Here is a 19,025-nt window from a genome sequence, read left to right as displayed (position 1 = left end):
TAGCATATTTGTTAAGTTTATTAGGAATTGAAAATAGTTTTTGATGTACTGTATATATTATTTTGGCTTATACATTACAAATAAATGCACAATAAATATTATCACACAAAAAACTCACATAGGATGCTCAGAATCAGATAGTAAATACTTTATCTTAAAAAATATTCTCTTAATGCATTCCAAATCAAATTAACTGCGGACAATTTCCAGAATAAACAGAACATACACAATATTGCTCTTACCAGCTCAAAGTCACAAAACAGAAAATGTGATTCAACTTTAACTTAAAAAAATATTAGCTGGATCATCAAGCTTTGTGTACATCCATATATATGTAGTAATTTATGTATATTTACTGTATATTTTTGCATGAAGCATTTACAATTTACATTCAACAGCAAAGTTTCTCATTGCTCTTTGACATTGCATTAAACGTTTTGGTACCGATAATGTACTCAGATGTTCAGAATGTGCATTTGAAATGTCTTAAACTGATTCAAGCATGAATAAACGTGTCCATTATTACATCACAATACAGTTGCTTGACAGATTTTCATGCCATCAGGGGCTGGTCATGTGTGATCGTACGTGCATGAATCAGTCTGGAAATAACGTTGATTCAGAACTGAAAGCTTCTGGGGTGGTCGAAAGAGTTTACTAGTTCAAGAGAAGCACTTTTTCAGAAAGTGAGTCATGTGAGTGTACACATGCTGATTGGCTGATCCTCTGAGGCCGTGATCTTCATCAGTGTACCACTAAGAGGGAGAGAGAGAGAGAGAGAGAGAGAGAGAGAGAGAGAGAGAGATGATTAAAACAAGAGTGAGGTAGCCGAAGGGTATGCAAGAAGAAATTAATATTATAGCATAAAATCAAATTCTAAATCTCACTGGTCGTCTTACCATTGCATCAAAGTCCACCTGCTCATCGACCAGAGCGTTAGAGATCTGAGCGGCTTGTTGGAAGTGAACATTATCTAAAAAAAAGATGTTTTCACTTAATCATCATGTCATAATAATAATGCTAAGGTATATCCTATTAAAAATTGCAATACAAACATGTATTTCTGGTTTTATTTAATTTCTGTTTTCTTTTCTTCAATTTTTTCAACAATGCAAAATTGTAAAAAAAAAGCTGTAAAAAAGAAAATCTGAATTGAATGAATCATTTTGCACACATTTACAAACTTACTAAATGCAAAAATGATAAAGATTTTAAAATGAGACTAACTTTTACTGTAAGTGCTGCAGAGAGCGAGAGAGATAGACAGAGCAAGAGAGAGAGAGCGAGAGAGATATAGACAGAGCAAGAGAGAGAGAGCGAGAGAGATATAAACAGAACAAGAGAGAGAGAGCGAGAGAGATATAGACAGAGCAAGAGAGAGAGAGCGAGACAGAGACACAGAAGTGCTATCTCACCGTCAGCAGTACCGTGCACCAGGAGGTACTCAACAGATTTAAAGTTCTTGGCTCTGCCCGTCACTGTGGAATTCTGCAAAACACGCAACATCCCATAAACCCTAGTGACGCTTTCCTCTCGTGAGTTATTTCATGCGGATGTTTGTGACGTCATTTTGGAAAACCAAAGACTTTTTTCAGACAGGAAGAGACTACTATAAAAGAAGATGTACTTGTCAACTTACGTCATAAAAGTGCTGATTCTCTCTCGGCGTAAGCATGTATCTCTCCGTGTAAATAGAATCTGTTGGAAGACAAAATAATCCTTAAAATAGGTTTTAGTGCATTATGGGAAGTATATAAATGCTGCCCATCGGACATAGAAATTTATACAGATTTGAAACAACTTGAAGGTGAGTAAATGATGACAGAATTTATTTTTTGAGTGAAGTATCTCAAATCATATTTCCAGTTATTTACCGTAATACTCCCATTTAGACACCGGAGCGACAGCCATGCCACATTTAAACACTCTACTTCCAGCTCCCAAAACCATTGAAGTGACGTAACCACCGTAAGACTGCATTAGAAACAAAGCATTACACACAGAGCGGCCCCAATATATTTTGTGATCGTATGTTTTTAGGGCAAATAACAAATAATATTTCTGGTGAAAACATACCCAGCCCCAGATGGCAATTCTGTCTTTATCTATGAAACCCATATTAATGAACTGTCTGAAAGCAAGAGTTAAAATATTGGCATTAACAGAAATAATTTAGCCTACAGTTTGTATTCAATTTTTATAAACAATCTGGTAAAACAAAGTATAAAAACAGTCAAAGATATCAACATGGCATAGGTTTTGATTTCAGATGCTCAAAATATTAAAAGTTTTCTTCCCCAAGTTGAGACCTATTTATGCTTCTAAAGAAACATTTTAGTGCTATTTTATATAATATAAATAATGGTGTTATATTAATTATATAATATATTATTCTATTTTTGTTTGAAAAAACTTTGTTTATGTGACAAAGGCTCACTTAGGATGGCATGAGGGTGAATAAACTACAAGAGAATTTTCATTTTTGGGTGAACTTTTCCTTTGAATAATGGGCTAGTTGCACAAGATGGCGCCGGTGAGCTTTTGAGATGCCAGGTTCGGCAAACTAATTTCCGGTCCTATCGAGTTGTTTTGGCTCAGCAATGTAAAGAGGATCTGTCTTATCGCTGATATATTACTTTCCACTTTTTTTTATCTAAAAAACACCCATATTTGCCGGCCAAAGATCCTCATTTTCCCAAACAGTGTTCTACGACCGGAAATTAGTCTGCCGACTCTGGCATCCCAAAAGCTCACCGGCGCCATATTGTGCAACTACCGAATTGTCACCGCTTTATATTATTTGCATTGAAACATTCACTTGAGCACAACACAGATGCTTGTTTTTACCTTGCGGCGGTGATCTGATCTTCTACATCGTAGGTACCGAGTCGTTTGTAGATAGAATGCATGATTTTGTCGCCTTGGTAACCGCTTCCTCTTCCATCAAAGCTGGCCACGATCACATTCTCTGTGCTGGCCCAGTATGTGGACCATCCCACCCTGAAGCGAAAATCGGACTTCTGACTGCAGGGACCCGCGTATCTACAGATGAATTGCATTTTGTCATTAAACCAAAATTTGTTAAGGTACTTTGGACAAATCTATTTACTGAAAAAATATGTATGGCTAGCTTACACATCAATAAGCAGAGGATATTTTTTGGATCTGTCGAACTTGGGAGGCAATGTCATCTGGTACCAGAGGTCTGTATGAAGAAATGAAAAGACAGATTAGGATCAGATTTGCTTTGGAATGAAACGAAAACATATTGTTTATGTTTGTTATGTAATCTGGCAGTCTGCTGTAAAATACAGTTTTACCAAAATCTCCGATCTTCAGAGTCCCGTGTGTAACTGACGGCATTGCGATGTCTTGCAAAATGCCTTCCAGTTCTTTGTTGTCTTCAAGAACTCTCACCTCTAGAAAAAACAAGAATTTAAATTAGGGTTGTCAAACGATTAATCGCAATTAATCGCATCCAGAATAAAAGTTTGTGTTTACATAATATATCTCTGTGCAATGTACATGTAATAACACACACACACATACATGCATATATTTAAGAAAAATATAAAATATACAAATTTATAAACATATATAATTTAAACAATTGGTAAATATAAATAAATACATATAAATACGTAAATATTTCCTAAATATGTATACATGTATGTGTATGTGTTTATAAATAAAAAAATTAATATGCACAGTGCACATACAAATATTATGTAAACACAAACTTTTATTCTGGATGCGATTAATCACGATTAATCGTTTGACAGCCCTAATGTAAATGTTTACACACTCACCAACATTGCAAATTTGGTTTATACATACTGTTCTATGTTTGATCCTATTTCGTAAAATAATCGTAATGTAGATTTATACTAAAAACATTCAAAATTTTTTTGTAAGAAACCATTTTATGCATGGCAACATGCAATTCACTATGAAATGTGTTCTTAAAGGGACAGCGCTTCAATAACCAGTGCACTAAATCAAATCTTTGCCATAATGGCAAAAACAATTCGTTGCTATCCCTTTAATGGTTAATGGTTAGTGCGCGCCAACCATTAGGCCACGCCTCCAATCAATCCATAGTATATAACAGTACCTGACCCATCTTGGCTGTTTCTGAGTGTGTACAGAGGATGTCCAGGCCCTACGGACAATAGATAACAAGACAATAACATTTCCTTGCATGTGCTTTAATGTATGTTGCATTACATGTGAATACAATAGTGCTTACCCGAACAGTCCATGCGATAGTACATCCCTTTACGGCTGAATAGAGCCGAATTATATTTACACCTGTCCTCATTCAAGGTGCACGTCAAGCACACGGGCTCAGAATGAGAAGCGTCATATATGGTAATTCTGCAGGGGAGCGGGGTTAAAAGCATTGAAGTTTAATCTTAATTTCAGATCATGAACAATTAGATGATTTCTGATCGTCAGACTTACTTGTAAACGTTTCTTTGTCCTGGTTGGCCGTTGTGTTCGTTACTGACATAGTATCTGTTAAAAATACAGGAAGACAGGTGAGGAAATAAACTGGGGAAACACACAATTGTTCGACGTTTGTAGAAAACTTACACGGCATCTTCTGTGACTTTAAGAATGCTGATGACCTCCCATTTGCCTCTGGTCAGAAATACTCGGACTGCCTATAAGAAAGGACAATATTGAACAACATCGCAAATAATCAGTAAATTCATGCATATTTAAATAAAGGGTTTGTACTACAACAAGAAGGCAAAAATATATTTTTTATAGGCGAATTAGTTTTTTGCTTTTGGTTGAATGTAAATGAAACACTTTTCACAAAAATAGTTTACGGTATTTTAGCATTTAAACGTCGCATATTTATTCAGGATCGCAATTGAACGATTTTTCAAACAGGTTTTGCTAAACATTTGCACAAATCTTTAATCATTAATAAATTTGTGTTGTGTAAACTGTTTCAACTCACTCCATTAAAATAAACAAGATGTTTAAACCCTTCTCCATCACTCAGTACGTAATAACAACTGTCGCCATCCGGTTGAAAGACAGGTTCGTCTGGAGAGAACTGTGAAAACAACGCAAGATAAACCAACAAACAAACATTTCACCTCCAACTAACGTTGTAGTAACGTTAAATCGAACGTTTATCGCCAAAGACATACCCGACCAACCCAACCCGTGCTGCTTGTAAGAACCTGGTTCTGTTCAAAAACACAAAAAAACAAAGACAAAGTAATATTTCACAATTTTTCATATTTGCATAAAATTTGCTACTGCACCTTTAAGACTTTTCGACATAAATGACTTCGGTCAACACCATAAAGACATTCAAACCATTATCGCTTATAAAAATGGTAGATGGTTACGCTCATAAACATCAGTGTGACTAAATCATTTCAAACTTACCAGTGAATTTTCGCTCCACGTGCCATTGTCGAAATCATACGCCTTTAAAACCACATAGTTCTGTGTCCTCTTCTGCCACTGCACTGCAATGCGCTCATCCGTCGCCCACGTGACCGTGCTCAGGTAATGTTCTCTGTAATAAAGCACCTCATTTTATATATAAGAAGATTTGAAGAACCCATGTAAATGCAAATAAGCAAGGTATTACCCTGCCCCAACATCACTTGGGACTGAAACTTCAGCGATGGTGGTTGTGTTTGTATCCAAGACGAACAGTTTCACGATTGCGTTTGTGGTTCCCGCCTGGAAGTCGTATAAGAAAGTATCAAAGACCTGTTGGGCATATTAGCTCAATGTCTGTGCGTGCTCAAGTCTTTTACCTTGGGGTACGGTACGGAGACAGTGTTTGGATACTGGTCTTTTCCGTACCATGTGTACTCGATGTTATGGACGCCCGAGTCATTGAATTGAGCGTAGGCCACGAACCTTCCACCTGGTGACCACCACAAAGCATAGTTTGTGGAGAACATCTCTTCTGCAGATGAAACAAATATGGCAGATTGTCACACAGGTAAAAATGACACATCACTGACGTCTCGCACGATTGGCTGTCGTTCAATACCTTCATACACCCAATCAGGAATGCCGTTGAGGATCAGATTGTGGGCTCCGTTTTCAGTGACCTGATGCGAAGGGGAAGCGGGGGTTTCTTTCACATAGACGTTGTATTTCCACACATAAGCCTGCATGGATGTAAGAGCAAGATGCATTTCGCTTTCGCTAGTTTTGTGAGCAATTTGTTAGCAAAAACAGATTTAGGTTATGACAGACTGATATTCTGAATGATGTCACGATTAATTGATTTCTTACCAGTTTGTGGCCAATTGGTGACCAAGCGAGGTACTGAATTTCATGTGGGATATCTGTGTTTATAAAATCCCTGAAATACAAAGTTTTTCCTCTTCAAAAATGTCCGTTTGCATAAATGTTTACAAGACATTAGCAGCTTTACTCGTCCGCCATATTGGGGAGGGCAAGACTGCCCTATAAATGCACACAAATAAACAAGAGAGCTGCCATTCTTGGAAAAACAACCTAACCAACGTTTACATTTATAAAAGGATTTCAATGCTTGACAAGAGTTTTTTTACACGAAAAAAGACTGAACGTTTTTATACTCCATATAGATCAAAGCAGTGGAATTGGTATATACATGTAAACTTAATTGTGCTTTTTAACCCAGTTTCACCATTTATTTGTATTTTATTTGCATTTATTTGTGAGTTTATGGGCAATTTTGCCCTTTTCAATATGGTGGCGTCGTTGACATATGATTCAGTGGTCAACATGGTGTCAATGTATATCTATGGCTTTACTAAGCAATGGTTTTCGAAAACAAACTGGTAAACATACTTATTTTCCAGGTCATAAATAGAGTACGATGCAGTGTACGAGTGTCTCCACAGCTGTTGAAGAAACCCACGTTAAACGTATATAGACGAATACTGGGCCAACACTAATATGAAAGTGTTTGATTGGTTACCTTCGTGTAGTTGCTCAGGAAACAGACGTATTTTCGATCGGCTGACACCATGTAATTGTAAGCTGCCACACGGGCCTAAATGCAAATTAATTCATATAATTCACGATGGATATAAACACCAAACATTTATTCAGACAGGTAGCTCCGCCCCACATTCACACCACTGGCTGAGCCAACGGGTAATGTGAATTTGTACGTGTCTGAACATAAGTTGTCTGGTCAGGATAGGAAATGTTTCAAATGCTCTGATGTGTGAAAGATCTTACAAACAACTGATGGTTGAGGAATTCACTTCCATTTCCTGTAAGTGCGTTGATCAGGTATATGGAACCGTCTCCTGACTTGTGAAGATATTCATCATCTTTGGACGAAAAAAGAATCAACAATTGGGTGACCTTACATAACAATAGTGTTGTTATGTAAAACACAATAGTATTTTTATACTGTGATGATAGCATGGTGTTGTGAACATGTGGCATGGGAACACCACATTATATTTTAAAGTATTTGTTAGATCACCAAATACCAAATGTTTTACTGTATAAAGTAATCATTCAGGATCATGGTATATTTTAACGTACCGTGGTATTGTCATCTGAGACCGTACTGTTACTACCACAGTGCTTTTATTTGTTTTTGTTATATTATGCTACTTTTATAAATTTCCCCACACACAGTAGCCTACCTGAGACCCAGCGCAGGTTATATGACTTGATTCTTGCAGTGTTGTTGAAGTAGTCTTCAAGTGTGAATGTCTTCTGGGGTTGTGTTTTATCCTCTGACAGATAGATAGATAGATAGATAGATAGATAGATAGATAGACAGACAGACAGACAGACAGACAGACAGACAGACAGACAGATAGATAGATAGATAGTGGATAGATAGATGATAGATAGATAGATAGATAGATAGATAGATAGATAGATAGATAGATAGATAGACAGACAGACAGACAGACAGACAGACAGACAGACAGACAGACAGACAGACAGACAGACAGACAGACAGACAGACAGACAGACAGACAGACAGATAGATAGATAGATAGATAGATAGATAGCACTTATTTTTAACAGTGTACATACGTACAGATACACATACCAGAGCTGTAAGCAACTGTACAAAGTTCAGATCCAGGGCAAGATAATGGCGCAGATAACAACTGGAAAGTGTTGAGCGTCTAAAATCACTGATGTAAGCACGCCTGCAGCCAATCAGCTGTGAAATCTCTAACTGAAACATACTTCATTCACGTTTTATAAACCCATAAAACATGCATAAGGGACCGTTTGACTTGTAACCGGTTTGTAACCAAGCCAAACTACAAACAAAGATTACATTAGGCAAATGAATAAACGCATCCTTATTGTTTGTGGCTTTTAAGCACCCACCTTTGAGAAATATGACTGTCGGCACAGTTATTAAGACAACGATCGCTGCGATCCCAAGTGCGGCCAAAATCCATTTCCCAATGTTCTAAAACATGTCATGAGAAATAAAATCAAACAAAAGCAGGATTACACGAGGCACATCTACAAAACGCGTTGTGCGTAAAACGCACTCTCTCCAAATGCGCTTTTATGTACTTGCTCTTTTAGACCTTCAGAAGTTAAATGCAACTTTTAACAAGTTGTACGCACAAAATATTTGCAATATTGGGACTTACTGACCATCTCGCGACAGTTCCGGTTCGGTATTCCGCTATTCTTCAACGCAAATTGCTTTCCGTGTCTGTGCGCTTCTGAAGGCACTAGTGTTAAATATTATCTCCACGTTTCTTGTTAAGGGAACAATAAAATCGTGGTAGTTTAAAGTTCGCATTCTTCTAATGCTCCCTTTAGATCAGCCAGCGATACAGAGATTTATCTGGACATGTCAAAGTCTCATGTATGGAAATAGTTAATTATATAATTATTGATCGTTAGTGTTATAACTGACAGTAACTGTCAATATAAATAAATCTAAACGTGCAATGTAGAATATTTTAAATTTGCATTATGAAATGGCTTTTCTGAATAAGTGTGTTGATCGTTTGAGTTTATGAATTTATATAGGCTAATATATTATAAAACACATAGCCATAAAGAACTAAATGTAAAATTAGTTTTTAATTCATAGGGGATTGAGCATTAATAACCAAACATTTGTCAATAAATAAATAAAAATCTCATATGGTCCATGTATGACCTGATGTAAAGCCGGCATTCCTTTAGGCTACATTACAGTATTCAAACATTTTTATTGAGGGCTATAACATTTATGACGGTCATTTATACAGCAAATAATAAATAATGTCTGAGGTGACACAGGCGCACTTCCTCAAGTTATTTCAAAGGAGACAAGAGCCTCCCACAACTCATAAAACTGTCATTGATGTTATGCAAAAAAACCTTGATATTCATGCAGGAAATCATCAAACATTTCAGATTACCCATTCGTTTTGAAGAAGATGCTTACAAAATCACAACAAGAAACATATAAAGACGATTTAATAAGTTTGAAAGATAAAAAGCACAAAGACTATTAAAATGACTCAAAAGAGGTTTTATGTTTGTTTCAAGAATAATACATTTCGTTCAGATCTGAATTCAGTGGTAAAATGGAAATCCTTTCAGTGTACAAATTATTTTTCAACATTGACTTCCCTATTCATGAAATGTTATTGAATAATGTCCCTGGTGAAAATGACTTAATTTTTAACTTTTTCATAGTTTCAGGGTGCTATTTCTCAAGCATTGCTGTGTGTTTATAAAGAATGCACATTATTTATTTATATTGGTGACTAAGTTTGGGTGGGGTGCTCATGGATTGCATTTGTGGTTTGTTCAGACTATGGCACGCCATTTAGAACAACAGTCGGAAAACTGAGAAATCCAACACTGACCAAAATTATAAACGCAACACTTTTTTTTGGACCCCATTTTTCATGAGCTGAACTCAAAGATCTAAGACTTTTTCTATGTACACAAAAGGCCTATTTCTCTCAAATATTGTTCACAAATCTGTCTGAATCTGTGTTGGTGAGCACTTCTCCTTTGCCGAGATAATCCATCCACCTCACAGGTGTGGCATATAAACTATCAGAAACCATCTCAGGGAAGCTCATCTGCATGCTCGTCGTCCTCGGGTCTCAACCTGACTGCAGTTCGTCGTTGTAACCGATTTGAGTGGGCAAATGCACACATTCGATGGCGTCTGGCACTTTGGAGAGGTGTTCTCTTCACGGATGAATCCCGGTTTTCACTGTACAGGGCAGATGGCAGACAGCGTGGCGTCGTGTGGGTGAGCGGTTTGCTGATATCAACGTTGTGGATCGAGTGGTCCATGGTGACGGTGGGGTTATGGTATGGGCAGGCGTATGTTATGGACAACGAACACAGGTGCATTTTATTGATGGCATTTTGAATGCACAGAGATACCGTGACGAGATCCTGAGGCCCATTGTTGTGCCATTCATCCACGACCATCACCTCATGTTGCAGCATGACAATGCACGGCCCCATGTTGCAAGGATCTGTACACAATTCCTGGAAGCTGAAAACATCCCAGTTCTTGCATGTCACCCATTGAGCATGTTTGGGATGCTCTGGATCGGCATATACGACAGCGTGTTCGAGTTCCTGCCAATATCCAGCAACTTCACACAGCCATTGAAGAGGAGTGGACCAACATTCCACAGGCCACAATCAACAACCTGATCAACTCTATGCGAAGGAGATGTGTGTGTGCACCGCGTGAGGCAAATGGTGGTCACACCAGATACTGACTGGTTTTCGGACCCCCCAATACAGTAAAACTGCACATTTTAGAGTGGCCTTTTATTGTGGCCAGCCTAAGGCACACCTGTGCAATAATCATGCTGTCTAATCAGCATCTTGATATGCCACACCTGTGAGGTGGATGGATTATCTCGGCAAAGGAGAAGTGCTCACTAACATAGATTCAGACAGATTTGTGAACAATATTTGAGAGAAATAGGCCTTTTGTGTACATAGAAAAAGTCTTGAAAAAGGCTCATGAAAATGGGAGCAAAAACAAGTGTTGCGTTTATAATTTTGGTCAGTGTATAACAGATTTCCATCCCATACTCATTCTGCTATAAACACATTCACATTTTTTCTTGTGAAAATCTCAGATCTCAAAAAGATGCTCGAGAAGATATATATAAAATCATTCTCAAAGGGCAATGTGCACTTTCTCACTGCCAACTGCCAAGGGCTGTAAAATACGCCAGATTAGAGACTTCATGTGTCACATGATTGTGTTTAGAGGTTAACTATGACATAAATGTGCAGTTAGTGAGTCTTACGACCGGGCTAAGACCAGTTTGCTTTGAACATTTTTATGTCTTTGACGTCAGATTAAGGGACTCCGCTGATGTTTCTGGTTTTAAGACCTACAGGATGTGATGTCACATTTATCTGATTACTTTTTTATATTACTTTGAGATTAAAGTCCCCGTGAACCGAAAGTTGCAATCGTTTTTACTTCCGTATTCTGACACATTTCCGAGTGAAAAGGAATTTCAAAGGAGAAAATGAGTGGGCGTGGCTTGAGTTTTTCCCTGCGAATTGATTGGATGTGTAAAAACAGCCGTTGCATTTTGCAATGAAACAGGCAGCAGACTTGACAGTTGAAGGGGAGGAGTTAACGGATGCTCCGGCCAAGCCGTCTAGTTTACGTCATTTCAGGGCGGAAGTGCATTTTCAGATTTTAACTGAAGATTATGAGGGTACATGAATTTTAAAAAGAAAATGACCCACATTGATAAGCTATTTACTATAAACGCTGCAATATTTCATGAAAAAATAAGAATTGTCATTTTTAATTTCACCGGGACTTTAATTGCAACCTTGAACAAAAGAAATTTACCTTGTTGTTTGATACAAAAAAAGAATCCGGCATTTAAAAAATAGGAAACCTTTGTACAGAAATGTTGTAGGCCTACAAAAATATCGCCTCGGCAGCAAGTCAAGTCATCTTTAAAAATCGTTCAACAGTGGAAAGCGTGGCTTTAAAAGCCTGTTAAAAGCTTAACAAATATCATAGTGTCTCTTTTATTGACTGAGCTCCAGGAGGAACTATCTGTCTCATATGCAGACTTCCTCCGCAAACAAACACATATTCAATCCAGTTTAATGCAGCATGGCCCGTGAAAGTTAAACTTCCCCTGACAGGTGCGGCGTGATGAAAACTCTCGTGTTAAACAGGTGATGGGTTTTAATGAGATTCGGCCAGCATCACGGGCCAGGCGCTTCAAAGCTTTTGGTCCAAGTAATGACAAGTTTATCAAAAAAGCGTTGTTATTCTGGGAAATAATAAACAGTCATGGCACTTGTCAGGCTCTGCTCAGACCAGAAAAACAGAAACTCAGGTTTGCAATGGCAATAAAGGTCGTAAAAGCAAAATTTGTTATTTTGTTATGTGTTAAATTGATCTCTCATGTCATTCCAAACCTGTATGACTGACTTTCTTATGCAAAACACAAAAGAAGATATTTTGAAGAATGTTGGTAACCGAACAACACTAAACCCCATTGACATCCATTGTGTGGGATCACAAAACCACCGCAACATGTCGCAACAGAAAAAAAGTCATACACAGGTCTTGCGCGACATGATATTGAATAAATGACAGAATTTTTTTTTTAGGTAAATTTGCCCTTTAATGCATTTTATCATTATTATTTGAATGCTTTTTTCTCTTGCTGTCCAAGAAATAGATCCACTAGATTCAACACAACCACTGGATTATTCCCACTGCTCTGGACTTTATAGCAAAAGTCTTTTCAGGACCGGAGTGTGTTATCTGTTGTAAACTGGAGATTGTTTACTTAAGATAAAGGTCAGTTTTCTTTACTTAGAGGAAAGGCTCATTTTATTGATAATCATCTCGTTTTTTAACATAAAAGGGGTTCGGCCTACATGCTTACATTCTTCTGTGTCCTAGAAAAAAAAATTGTTGTGACAAGTGTTAAACTTTTAATATTTCATTTAGCTTGTATTTAACAATTGTAATCTTAAAAATGGATCAATTGCATCTCAGGTATATACTTTTAAACTTGCGGCTGTTAGGTAAACAGAAAAAAAGACAGCAGACAGTTGAAGGTAAAACAGGTATCCACTTTCTTCAAAGTCTCGTGTTGAATCTTGGTCCTTGATGGCAGCGCCATCCGCTGACCAGGTACAGAAATGGCTCAAAGTTCATCCAAAAATGTTTTTTTTATCTCGTCATTCCAAACCTGTATGACTTTCTTTCTTGCAGAACACAAAAGAGATTTTGAAGAATGTTGGTAATCAAACAACATTGACCCCCATTGTGTGGACACAAAACCACTGACACATTTCTCAAAATATTTTCTTTTGCATTCCACAGATGAAAAGAGTCATATGCAGGTGACATGACTGAACTAATAAAAGCTGACAGAATTTTTATCTTTGAGTAATCGAAGAAAATATGATATTGGACTTCATGTACCTAACGACTTACACAAAGGCAATCTCTATCTAAATGCTCCTTACAGTTCAGTGTTGTTTGTATTTTTCACCGCTCTGTAAATGTGAACGTCCCTTTCGGAGTCATAATGGACCTCTTCCACTGAGAACCTCCGACTGAGGTCCATCAGGAACCGTTCGTCGCGCTCGTACCGTATCCGACAGGACAACAAAACCACAGTGTTCTCCGAGCTCAGGTGCTCAATGGTTTTCAATAGAGCAGGGAACGTCTCTTCCAGGTACACAATGTCAGCTCCTAGCACGAGCTCATAGCTGCCTGGTGGGTAGAGATCTAGATTTTCCCCCCAGGTGAGTTCAGATACCTGCGCTGAAGGCCGCTGGCTGGGAGGAATGTTTTCTTGCACATTAGCAGCCAGAAATTCCAAGGCAGGTTTTCGATCTGTAATGGTCACCTTTGCGCCTGCAAAAACACAAACGTTACTTAAAGGGACAGTTCACCCAAAATGAAACATTATTTAAAATAATGAGTTACACTAAAATATATAACAAGACAGAAAACGTATTGCACATGCTTACCAAGAAGAGCAGCTACAATGCCCACCAAACCTGTGCCCGCTCCAAGCTCAATAGCTCGCTTTCCTTTGAGGTCAATGGTACCCATTTCCAGAAACATGCAGAGCACCACCGCCTAATTGAGGAGGGAACACGATGAAGCTCATGTTAAACATTTAAATGCAAGAAGCAACGATCCATCCATTTGCTTCTTTAACAGCTTCTGCCCCCCTTGTCAAGATTAATATTGACACCAAAATAATTAAATAAATAAAAACTCACTGCGTCCCAGACCACAGCAGCCACACCCAACTGGTTCCAGTTCTGACTGATTCTGATCCTGTGATTGGCCAGATCGAATTCGGCTGAGCTCTCATGCAACTTGGAAAGAGATGGCACTAAGGTCTCATTATAGGGCACCAAAGCCATGCTGAGCTGTAAATGTCTCTCAAAATAACCTAGAAATAAGGTTTAATTTAAAAACAAAAAATACAAGAATGCAATTTGATTTAGTATCATGAACTGTCCGTGCTAAAACTTATTCCGATTGTATATCATATTTGTATATAATGTAGGCCTACCTATGACGTTACCATATTGTTATTATAAACGTTTTAAATACTCTTGGAAATCACTGCGACTTCTAACTAAAACATTTTAAAACGAAACAAAATGAGATTTAATACAAGCAGAGATCTTCAGCATGCTGCGTTCCACGATCACGTATTCGCGTATTGTTACAGCTGTCGTTACTCAACAGCGCCATCTGATGTTTAGGAGTGTAACTGCAGCCTCTAAAAAACGAAGTGTATAGCCATTAATTACATATACCTGGATTTATATATACATTAAATGCTAAATAGAAAATTGTGGTTCAGGTTATAGCTTATTATTCTTGAGAAGGCTGGAGAAAGTGTTTAATAAACTTTCCCTAAATATAAAGTTCAGTAAAGGTAAAACATGTGAAAACAGTGAAACGACTCCATGCAAATACACATAAGGAAATTATGTGACACACATTACAGCCTGTAATACCTTTAGCATTAAACCCTTTGAGTTATCTATAGAAACTCCATCAGTTCTGCTTCTGTCTCAAAAATTAAATTAAATAAATGGTCATTTTAACAGATAAATAAAACAGTTTAGGAGATGGTTTCCACAAACGATTTGTTATTATACTTATACTAGTTGATGTTTTTTGGTTTCATTTATTGTGGTAAACGCATCGTAAGCTGTTTTAATGAAATTACTTTAGTAAATTAAGTTATAATTTTTATTAATGATGCACATTAGTTCAAACGTTTTAGGCAACTGCAATTAAGCATTTTCTTTAAGAAAAAGGCATACAACAAAATATGCCTTACGTGGTCTGAACTTTAGATAACGTTCTCTCAAAAATTTTCTTGCAATAACGTTGAGGAGTAAAATACAAAATGTTGCTGGAAATAAATGTAAACATGTGAAATTGAATTTAATCTCTTGTGAATTGAAATCCTGTCTCGTCATGGACAAAAAAATCACTTTCTTAAAAAAATCAAAACAAAAATATCCTAAATAACTAAAAATGTTCTCTTGTTCATGAATTTGGCTCCTGTCACCAAAACAAATTCCTTGTATGTGCAAACATACTTGGCAATAAAGCTCTTTCTGATTCTGAATATAATAATATTATAGAATATTATCTTAATTGATCAATTATCACTAACTAATCTATTCGTATATTAAACAATTTTATGTTATTATGTTGCAATTCTCACTCACTTAGTATATCCATATTATACGTAGGCTAATTCAGTCAGTAAATACGTTTAAAACAGCATCTGTCTCTCACAATTTTAAAGCCCACTTTAAGATGCCAAGGAGTTGTGAAAGGAAACAAGAACTTCAGACATTTCATTTGCAACACGTTTATTATATCAGCACAGGTGTACTGGTGCTGCCGTGGTCGGGCGGTTTGGAGGTTAGGAGGACTGAATATGGATGGATTTAGAGGTTAGACGTTACTCCGTCAGGCGTTTGATGGACTGGACCGTGGGGCAGACGGCACCCCAGTCCACGGGTTTACGGTATTCCCCCTTTTCCAGTAGATACTGGCGCCCCCTGTAGTTTGGGTGCTCGTAGAAGATCCAGATCCCATCCAGCACCTTGCAGGAGTGGACCTCGCGGGTACGGAAGCGGTCCACCACGGACGGGCAGTCCTCGGTGGTCTTGTATACCTGGCCACCGAAGTCTCCTTTGTCGTAGAGCTGGATCTTGTACTCGGAACCACTGACCTGAAGGGAGAGGGATATCCGGATAGTTTGGGGTATAAGTACATATATTAAAACAATAATGGGTTGTTTCAATCCATATGGACCAAATCCAATGGTTGGTTTAAAATAAGATAGAAAATGTCCACCAAACAGCTAGGTGGACACTTTGCCTTCCCATTGGGCCATTAGCTAAGCAGTAAACCGGATCCTAAAAAAATCAAATTGTTCCTAATGTGCGTTAGACTCACAAAGTGGATCGTTTTGCAGGAACAGAGGCGATCATTGAGACCCATCCAGCGATGGTAATCCAGATACTCGCCCCGGGTCAGGACGTACTGGCAGCCCATGAAGTTAGGCCTCTCGTACACCACCCAAGCTCCACTCTCCACATGGATGGAGTTGCACCGGTTCAGGTAGGCGTGGAAGTCAGAACAGTCGCTGTCGCATTCGTACCGACGACCCTGGAAGTTCTTATCCTCGTAGAAAATTATCTGGACAGAGAAGACGGGGAAATTTTATTTCATCCAACATTAATAAATGAACTAGTAGTTACATTATGCATCGGTTTGGCATCTCATCTACTGTTAAATATGGATTTCGTAGTATTAGGTTAAATTATACCAAATAGATATTGATGGAAGGAATGTATTATATAAAAATATAAATATAAAAAATGATACCAAATAAACATTGATGGAAGTAATATATTATATAAAAGAAAAAATATAAATATAAAAAATAATACCAAATAAATAGTGCAAGTAATATATTATATAAAAATGTACTAAAAGAAAGTATTATATTATTTGAAAATAATGATATTTAAAATTATACCTAATAAATATTGATGGAAGGAATATATTATAAAAAATATAAACATGTAAAATACAAACATTTTATTATTTAAAAGTTGAACAAAATCTATAAATACAGTGATAAATTATTTCTGTAATGCTTTTTACAATTTTGAAATGTTACAAAGGAGCTGTACAGAAAACAGACAAATATATAGACATGGTAAAATATAGATAAGAAATAATAAACATTATAATAAATAATTTAATGCAAAATAAAATAAAATGGAAAAATCAAAAGAACTAGGGAAAAATAAAATAATTATATATAGAAATAGACCTACATGTATAATTGTAAAAACATGAAAAGTATAAAATATAAAATAAATAAAATTATAAAATACATATGTAGCCCTAGTGATTGACCAATATATATATATATATTAAATAAGCAATTAATATCGGTCCACCACTACTGTACACAGTCATCATCACAAATGTCAATCAATAACTGATCAATAATCCGTGTGTCCTGATCACCTTCGTACTCACCCGGCCCATTCTGCAGAGGTTCGGCTGGGGATGCGCCTGTGGAGGGGTAGTGAGGAGCTGTGCTGGTTCAGGCCCATCCCAGCATGCCTCTTTTATAACCAGACATCTCTGTGTAAAGAGGACATTCGCTTTGTCATGAAAACCAGGTCCAAAAATTGAGTCAGTGGTTTCTGGAAAAAGACAGGTGGGATTACGGGGTATAGAGATCAACGCTGTGGTCCATTTGTGTGCGTGTATGTGTGTGTATTCAGTCATGTTGGTATGCACACACACTCATATGAGGATTTTTCCTCTTTCCTGTCTGATGATTCTATACCCAAGTATTGAAATTACTGGTGATATAATATAGAATACATAAAGACACAATGACATGTAAATAATATATTTCCAAATGTGTAAACACACAGTCAAACACACACAAAATGGCATTCCTGGTTGCAGGCGTTAATGCGTGCCACATTTCTACAGTTTTGATGAGTTTTTATAACCCACACAGAGATACAATATGATTTTCTTTCACGATTTCCTGTTAATAACACACTTTGATTTATTTATATTGATTTTATTCCTACTGTATTTTTACTTTATTTCAAATAATCTTTGTTTATGTTTTTGTGGCACTAAATAATATTAAATTTTTATGATTAATTTTTTTTATTTTAATTCGTTTAACACTGCACAGTTTTTTTTATTGCACACAGCTATTCTAGTTTGGCACTACAAACATACTTTTAATGCATATGAAGCACAATTTGAAGCTAAAACGATTTATTCTACACATAACAACTTGACATTGACAGACAGATAAACAAACAGACAAAGTTTGATACCCGAATTTTTGTGTGTGTGTGTTTACATAAACACAACAACTACTTACATAACACTTCAAACTACTAAACAGGATTACAAAAACCGTTGATGTGTGACCTGCATATTTAATAATGACCACCAGATGGCAACATTTATCCATCTTGACTGTAGTTTTTGATTACTTGAAAATTTTAAGTACAATCAAATTGGCTTTACAAGTCATTTCAACTATTTTACCATAATTCTTAAAAATGTAAGACCACAAAAATGTATTATATATGACATATATATATACTTATTTATAATATACATTAATATCAAGTTCTGTCTTTATATTATTATGTTAATATAAAGTCGGTCTTTTTAAATTTCCTAATTGACTTTTATTTGCAATTCAAAACAACCCTGTACCTTTTCTGTTGCAGAAGAAGGGTTTGTGGGTAATATTAGCCTAAAAATCATGCACAATGGCAATATCTATATTGCGTGCTATATTGGAGATCACACTGTGTTCAGTGTCAACCCACCGTTGTGCAACATTATCTCATTCAGAACTGTATATAATCCCCTTAAAGTGTCAACTTTATCCCAGGTTTAACAGAGAAAACTTTGTTGTATGCTAAACAACTTTGTTGTTTTTAAGCCTCTGTGA

The 19,025-nt window shown here is 36.8% G+C and overlaps 3 protein-coding genes across 4 annotated transcripts; all 3 read right to left on the bottom strand.

The window, feature by feature from the left end:
• Positions 1-172: 172 nt before the first annotated feature.
• On the bottom strand, positions 173-10,070 carry dpp4 (dipeptidyl-peptidase 4). Its single transcript, XM_057326483.1, has 26 exons — positions 10,020-10,070; positions 8,350-8,434; positions 7,641-7,733; positions 7,222-7,316; positions 6,956-7,030; positions 6,826-6,878; positions 6,283-6,352; positions 6,035-6,155; positions 5,793-5,947; positions 5,621-5,715; positions 5,413-5,545; positions 5,169-5,207; positions 4,973-5,071; positions 4,597-4,667; positions 4,465-4,518; positions 4,250-4,377; positions 4,115-4,162; positions 3,321-3,419; positions 3,136-3,205; positions 2,848-3,042; positions 2,077-2,131; positions 1,875-1,974; positions 1,640-1,698; positions 1,416-1,488; positions 900-973; positions 173-755 (listed from the first exon to the last, which is right to left on the bottom strand). Exons 1-26 carry the CDS (start codon positions 10,068-10,070, stop codon positions 663-665), a joined length of 2,283 nt encoding a protein of 760 aa, XP_057182466.1. The 3' UTR covers positions 173-662.
• Positions 10,071-12,261: 2,191 nt separating this feature from the next.
• mettl21a (methyltransferase 21A, HSPA lysine) lies at positions 12,262-14,712 on the bottom strand. The gene is made up of 4 exons (XM_057325872.1): positions 14,547-14,712; positions 14,248-14,423; positions 13,990-14,101; positions 12,262-13,873 (listed from the first exon to the last, which is right to left on the bottom strand). Exons 2-4 carry the CDS (start codon positions 14,392-14,394, stop codon positions 13,476-13,478), a joined length of 657 nt encoding a protein of 218 aa, XP_057181855.1. The 5' UTR covers positions 14,395-14,423; positions 14,547-14,712; the 3' UTR covers positions 12,262-13,475.
• Positions 14,713-15,866: 1,154 nt separating this feature from the next.
• Positions 15,867-18,938, bottom strand: crygs1 (crystallin, gamma S1). Of its 2 annotated transcripts, none has more exons than XM_057326371.1 (3): positions 17,552-18,938; positions 16,466-16,708; positions 15,867-16,238 (listed from the first exon to the last, which is right to left on the bottom strand). In XM_057326371.1, the coding sequence occupies exons 1-3, from the start codon at positions 17,816-17,818 to the stop codon at positions 15,966-15,968; spliced, it is 783 nt and encodes a 260-aa protein (XP_057182354.1). In that variant the 5' UTR covers positions 17,819-18,938; the 3' UTR covers positions 15,867-15,965. The 2 variants fall into 2 exon arrangements, with proteins under 2 accessions (XP_057182354.1, XP_057182355.1); XM_057326372.1 differs by having other exon boundaries at positions 17,564-18,938.
• Positions 18,939-19,025: the final 87 nt, after the last annotated feature.

This window comes from Triplophysa rosa, linkage group LG25 (assembly GCF_024868665.1).
Source record: "Triplophysa rosa linkage group LG25, Trosa_1v2, whole genome shotgun sequence".
NCBI lineage: Eukaryota > Metazoa > Chordata > Actinopteri > Cypriniformes > Nemacheilidae > Triplophysa > Triplophysa rosa.
The sequence above is the reverse complement of the archived record's forward strand: the minus strand, read 5'-3'. Positions and strand labels throughout refer to the sequence as shown.

What these genes read in the sequence shown, in the direction of transcription:
- dpp4 (XM_057326483.1), bottom strand. Translation starts at nt 10,070, where the DNA reads ATGCAGATGAGCTTCCCTGAGATGGTTTCTGATAGTTTATATGCCACA. An exon ending in CCAAGTGATGTTGGGGCAGG is followed by an intron (nt 5,546 to 5,620) that starts GTAATACCTTGC and finishes GCTTTATTACAG; the next exon opens with AGAACATTACCTGAGCACGG. An exon ending in GGACAAAGAAACGTTTACAA is followed by an intron (nt 4,378 to 4,464) that starts GTAAGTCTGACG and finishes GCTCCCCTGCAG; the next exon opens with AATTACCATATATGACGCTT.
- mettl21a (XM_057325872.1), bottom strand. Translation starts at nt 14,394, where the DNA reads ATGGCTTTGGTGCCCTATAATGAGACCTTAGTGCCATCTCTTTCCAAG. An exon ending in CTGCTGTGGTCTGGGACGCA is followed by an intron (nt 14,102 to 14,247) that starts GTGAGTTTTTAT and finishes CTCCTCAATTAG; the next exon opens with GCGGTGGTGCTCTGCATGTT. An exon ending in CATTGTAGCTGCTCTTCTTG is followed by an intron (nt 13,874 to 13,989) that starts GTAAGCATGTGC and finishes GTGTTTTTGCAG; the next exon opens with GCGCAAAGGTGACCATTACA.
- crygs1 (XM_057326371.1), bottom strand. Translation starts at nt 17,818, where the DNA reads ATGACTGAATACACACACATACACGCACACAAATGGACCACAGCGTTG. An exon ending in TGGGCCGGGTGAGTACGAAG is followed by an intron (nt 16,709 to 17,551) that starts GTGATCAGGACA and finishes TTCTCTGTCCAG; the next exon opens with ATAATTTTCTACGAGGATAA. An exon ending in CCTGCAAAACGATCCACTTT is followed by an intron (nt 16,239 to 16,465) that starts GTGAGTCTAACG and finishes CTCTCCCTTCAG; the next exon opens with GTCAGTGGTTCCGAGTACAA.